At 52.9% G+C, this 5,438-nt stretch overlaps 2 protein-coding genes across 2 annotated transcripts in view; one reads left to right on the top strand and one right to left on the bottom strand.

The window, feature by feature from the left end:
• The window catches only part of SYNC (syncoilin, intermediate filament protein), a 3,963-nt gene extending 1,214 nt beyond the window's left edge, over positions 1-2,749 (top strand). Inside the window, exons 3-5 of the mRNA XM_010145519.1 lie at positions 44-337; positions 1,447-1,571; positions 2,686-2,749. Of these exons, the coding sequence (XP_010143821.1) occupies positions 44-337; positions 1,447-1,571; positions 2,686-2,749 (483 nt within the window). The remainder of the gene's footprint in view (positions 1-43; positions 338-1,446; positions 1,572-2,685) is intronic.
• A 1,808-nt stretch (positions 2,750-4,557) lies between these two features.
• Positions 4,558-5,438, bottom strand: part of RBBP4 (retinoblastoma binding protein 4) — a 6,154-nt gene continuing 5,273 nt past the window's right edge. The window contains exon 11 of the mRNA XM_010145517.1: positions 4,558-4,767. Coding sequence (XP_010143819.1) covers positions 4,702-4,767 — 66 coding nt within the window. The 3' untranslated portion in view covers positions 4,558-4,701. The remainder of the gene's footprint in view (positions 4,768-5,438) is intronic.

Here is a 5,438-nt window from a genome sequence, read left to right as displayed (position 1 = left end):
GGAGTTTTGGAGACAGCATCTGGCGGCTCCCCGGTGTCGGCAGGATACCCTGTCCCTGCAGGAGAGCCGCCGGCTCTCCATGGAGTTCGAGAGCTTTGTGGCTGAGAGCCGGCGGAGTCTGGAGGAGCACTACGAGCCCCAGCTGCTGCGGCTGCTGGAGAGACGCGAGGCGGGGACGAAGGCGCTGCAGGAGATGCATGGGGAGATCCAGGGCATGAAGGAAGCCCTGCGGCCCTTGCAGGGGGAGGTCAACCGGCTGCGGCTGCAGAATCGCAGCCTGGAGGAGCAGATCATCCTGGTGAAGCAGAAGCGGGATGAAGAGGTCGGGCAGTACCGGGTACGCGCCCTGGCCGGGCACCCCTCATCTAGAGAGTGGGAGCGAGTGCTGAAGGTCTTGTTCGCAGGGTCAAGGGGAGGAGCGGGTGGATGAGGAGGGCAAGGAGGTGGAGTATCTCTCGCTGGTTAAAGTCAAAGGCACCCCCTGTCCTGGCACAGTGCCGGTGAAGCTGCAATCCCTGGGCATGGGGCAAGCCTGAGGTTTGCGATGCGGTGGGAAAGCGCTGGGGTTTCACCTGCTGCACAGGCACCGCACGATTCCCCCAGCTTCTACGAGCACGGAGGCTGAGCTAAGGTGCTTGGAAAAGGCAATTTTCGGTAAAGGGGGGTTTTCTTTAAAAGCCCAGCCCTGCTGGGGCAGAGCCCACCCTTCCCCCTGCCAGGAAGGGTCTCGCCTCCTGCACTAGGGGCCGGGCTGGCTCCCGAGAGGGTTATTTCTGGCTGCAGCAGGCATCCCCCCCGCCCCGGCACCTCGTCCTGAGGGACAAGGCAATTCAATATCTGCAGAAGCACATTTGGCAAAGAGGTTCCAGGATTAATCTCCCTCATTTCAACACTCCCTGTTCTCAGCTCGCAATTGCTGCCTCCTCCCAGCCTGGCTCTGAGCAGCTTCTGGAAGCTGCCATGCCCCCTCTGCTGCTTCTCCTCCCTGCTGAGCCAGGGGCCAGGTCACCACACTGCTTGTCTTGAACCTCAGGATCTGCTCTCCCTTGGAGGATAGGACTTTGGGTCATTCTCAGTGTGCCTCTCCTTTTTCTTTTCCCCAAGTTCCTCGTTTATCTTCTCCTGACTCAGATTCATACCCAGTTCAGTTCTGAGAGCTTCTCAAAACACACACTAAGGAGTCTAGGGGACAACACCAACCACCCGAGAGAAGCCCAAGGACCCATCTCCTGGTCCAAGCTCCCACCTTTGCAATAAACCAAAGCTTTTTTGCAGAGATTTTTTTAAGATGTTGGTGGGTCAGCCACCAGCCTGGCAGTGCTCTGTCCAGACCAACACCATCAACAGGCAGATCCCCCCCATGACAGCGTGGGTAGCAGCTGGCTACAGGTGCTGAAACAGCCTTCCCCCTCCCAGCTCATCCACTCTTGTCTCCTGCCTCCCCAGGAACAGGTTGAGGAGCTGGAGGACAGGCTGAAGGAGCTGAAGAATGGGGTCCAGCTCCAGCAGCGCAAGAATCAGGAGCTGGAGGAGCTGCGGACCAGCCTGCACCGGGAGCTCTCCATCTACAAGTTCGTTTGTGGCTCGTCCCTGGGGCGTGGCGGGGGCTGGGAGGAGGAGAGGGTGGTCACAGAGCTACTGGTCCCTGTGGCTGGTGTGAGAGCAAGAGATCTGGTGGGGCAACACTGCAGGAGCTCAACATTTTGCCACGCAGCAAACAGAGGTTTGAGGGAAATCCCTGGACAGGAGTGGAAGGTGCTTTCCAAGAACCAGGGAGGGCAACCAGAAGCACAGGTTTCCTTAGGTATATGCGGAAAGGAGCTGAGGTTGAGGATTGGGAAATGCCCTTGTGGATGCTCTTCAGCGGGAGAGAACAATCTTCTGCTCAGCACCTGCTTCCGCTTGATTGCATGAGATTTTCTAAAGCTCCAGAAAATGTCCATAAGTTTGTGGCCTATTGTACTCACCATCTCGTGCTGCTACCTTACTCCAGCCTCCGCTCTACACGTCCTCGAGTTTTCTGCAGCTTCACCGCTGCTTTCATGTTCTTTTCCCCCAGTCTCAGCTCTACACACTCCACATTGCTTTCTGTAGCTTCGCCATTACTTTAATGCTCTTTTCCCCTTCTCCCCTCAAACCTCCTCACACAATCGCACCACAGGAGGATACTCGCAGCCACAAAGAGCTGTAGGGTTTTATCCAGGTGAGGCTTTAGCACAGCAAGCACAGGGAAGGGACCTCTGTCAGCCTGTCTGATCAGCAGCCGTTCCGACTACTAATGAGAGTCACCACATTTACGGTGCTACAACCCCACCGCTACTGCTCGGGGTCCCAAACCACAGCTCAGAACTGCAGGTCTCTTAAGTCCTGTCGATCTACAAACTGCTGGCTCGGGCTCCTGGGTCAGGCCACCTCATTACCTCCCACCTCAGGGACCTCAGGATGAAGCACGCTCCAAGCTGCCACATCCTGTAGCACACACCAAAATCACAGTCCCTCCTGTTAAGGCCAGTTTGCTTGCTGAGGGCTCTGGAAGGGCTGGGCTAGGCCTCCACGTTCATTTTCTAGAAGGAAAGTGAAGAATGTTTTCATGTTTTTCAGAAATCTGTCCCCTTCCCCCTTTCCTGCACCCGGAGGATTATATGGAAATATTCAGTCGCCTGAATTTACTTTCTCCCCACACAGGAGCTGCTTAGAGATCTACGGCCACCTTTGCAAATCGGAAGAAAAAACAGACCAGGACTGTTAGGAATGACAGAGCTTCCCTCATTGTAGCAGAAGCTACGGGCAGAGGCTGCTGCAGGGAATGTCTCCCCTGGCTGCCACCTGCCCAAAGTGCAGCAGCCACCTCAGGTCGGGAATACGAGTCGTTCGCTTGTGTGTCTGTCTCAAGGAGCTGCTGCTGCTGGTGTAGTAAAGCTGCTTTTCCTCGGAGCAGAGCTAACGGTACTTGCACTGAGCGATGCAGGATCTGGGAGTAACGGGTGGATGTTTTGCTGTGTTTGGAAAACGTACCTTGTCTGGATCCAGAGGAGATGGCAGGAGCCTGCATGGACTGTTCTGGGAGCCAGCGTTGGGGGGTTGATTTTTAAAGTTTACATGCAAGAGAAGCTTTATCCTTTTAACAGGATTTTCTTTTGTATTTCAAGGGTCTCTGCTGTATTGTGACATGCTTAAAGGTCCTTTCCAACCTCAGCGATTCTATGCTCCGCCGTGGGCCACAGAAACTAGTTTGTGGATAATAGGTTTCCACTTTATTATATAGAGTCTCACACTGAAAATAAAGGTTGGGGTTTAAGGATCCTTTTAATTCTCCAAGCTGTGTCTCAAAACCAAGCCTGTGTGTCACACCACGGTGCCACAAGGCAGCCAGGTACTCATGGTGCAGTCTAATGACAGAAAGAGCGCTGTGACAGGGCTAGACCCAGACAGCAGCACAGGTCAGGGCGTTCACGACCGCCTGCAGTTATTGGGTGCTCGTTTGCTCACCTCACAAAGAAAGCAGCAGAAGCAAGATGGGGAGAAGCGTCCACGTGTTACGAACATGGGGAGTATCGCAGGACACGTACAGGCAGACTCCACCCATCCTTTCTCTGGAGAGGTCCACCTCACCCTCACCAAAGCAGTTACTGCAGGAGGAAACCGTCAGCACAACCACAAAGCTACACAGCACTTACGTAGAAAAAGTTTATTCCATCTGAAGCACGTACACGCAGTTAGTCATGACGAGCACAGAGAGTAATGGGCTGCTGGTGGGACAGGACACCCCGGTGGAAGATGGGCAGGAACTAGTGGTCAAGGACTGACTCCTAAAAAACCTAGTTCATCCACACCGAACTTGCTTTACAGAGCCCAGCTCCCAGCGCTGTTCCAGGTTTACCAGGCACGCGGAGCATCAGCTGGTAAAAACATACACCTTTACAAGTTGGTGGCCCCAAGTTTTAAAAACCATTTCACAGAAAGGAAAGAAATAGATGTGAAAACACAGCTCAAGAAACACACAATAGAGCAGAACATGGGGAAGGTGAGCGATGCTCGGCAGGAATAGCTAACGAACCCAACCGACCCGCTGCCGCCCAGCAGACGGGAGGAAAGGGAAGGGAAGGAAGGAATGAAAAACCCAGAATTACCAGCAGAGACAAAAAAAATATAGAAAGGAATTTAATTTCAGTTCAGGTCAGAATCTGCAGCTCTGTTCTGTGTCTGCAGAGGCAGAAAAATCCACCAGGTACAGATTAACTAAAGGAGTCCCCAAACCTCTGCATTGTGCTGAGGAGGAGAAGAGCTTCCACGCTCCATTCCTGAACTGCCAGTGGATTAACACCCGCATCATCTCCACTGGCTCCAGCATACTCTGGCAGCTCTACCGATAAAACTGTTGTTTAAAGCAGGCAAAAGCCCGCAGCAGAAGCAAGCTAAAGACAGAAGAAAAAAACAACAAACCCAAGTTTGCTCTGGGTGGTGAAGGCAGCTAAAAGGGGGGAGCCAGAGGTGGCCACGGGGAACCTGACCAAGGAGCTACAGCACGGCCCCGGCTGCGTCGGGCTGAGCCCTGTTCGGGGTACAAAGCCTGTCGACGGTCTCTACAGAAGGATGGCTGAACACAAAGTCTATGTGTGTCTCAAAACCAGTGTTAAGTCAGTACCAAGGTTGAGAGGGAAGAGGAGGAAAAAAAGACTAAAAACAGGGCAAGGTTGTGGTCTAGGATCCTTGGCCTTCTGGATCCACGCTTCCCTCGGGGTCTTCATCGTTATAGATGTTCTCCGCCTGCAAGACAGAAAGAGAGGAACTGAAGCAGCATTTACCACCACACGGAGCACGGCTCCGTCTCCCAGAACACTTCAGAAAGCTCTGGCAGCTTTTCCTCTGCAGATACCTATCACCCATCCCTGACCCCTCAAGGCTGCTCAACATTGGAGAAGCGACAGCAACGGCTTTTTCTTATCAGCCACGTCTCCAAACCGCTTCATAGTCTGCCTTGTTAGAGACCACAGCAAGACTGACTTCACAGACCAGTGTGTGTATGTTTAGCAGATCCTCTACCTAGCAGTACCTTCCACAGAACTACCTGGAAGGCTGCTGAGAGCAAAGCTCCTGCGAAGCAGTTTACAGACAAACACAAATCTGGACTAGGGTCTTGTCGTAGGTTATTCAAGGAGGACACCCATATCGTTTGCAGAGTTCATTCTGTGCAACAGTAACTAACAGGATCCTCCATTTCATCTTTGATTCCCATAGTTTTCCTCACACACAGATGGGAAATATTTGCTTCTGCACCAGTACTTTCTCCTTTCTAAACCACGAGAAATACGAACCAGCTTCTGAGTACTGGTAAACCATCGTTTTACCAAACCTAGAATGGATTTCGCTGTCCCTTCGAGATGTCAGCAGTCCTACAAAGGGAGTGATCCCGAGAGCTGTAATTAAACCCAGGAATG

Source organism: Buceros rhinoceros, unplaced genomic scaffold (genome assembly GCF_000710305.1).
Source record: "Buceros rhinoceros silvestris isolate BGI_N320 unplaced genomic scaffold, ASM71030v1 scaffold31791, whole genome shotgun sequence".
Lineage (NCBI taxonomy): Eukaryota > Metazoa > Chordata > Aves > Bucerotiformes > Bucerotidae > Buceros > Buceros rhinoceros.
This window is presented reverse-complemented; position numbering and strand designations above follow the sequence as displayed.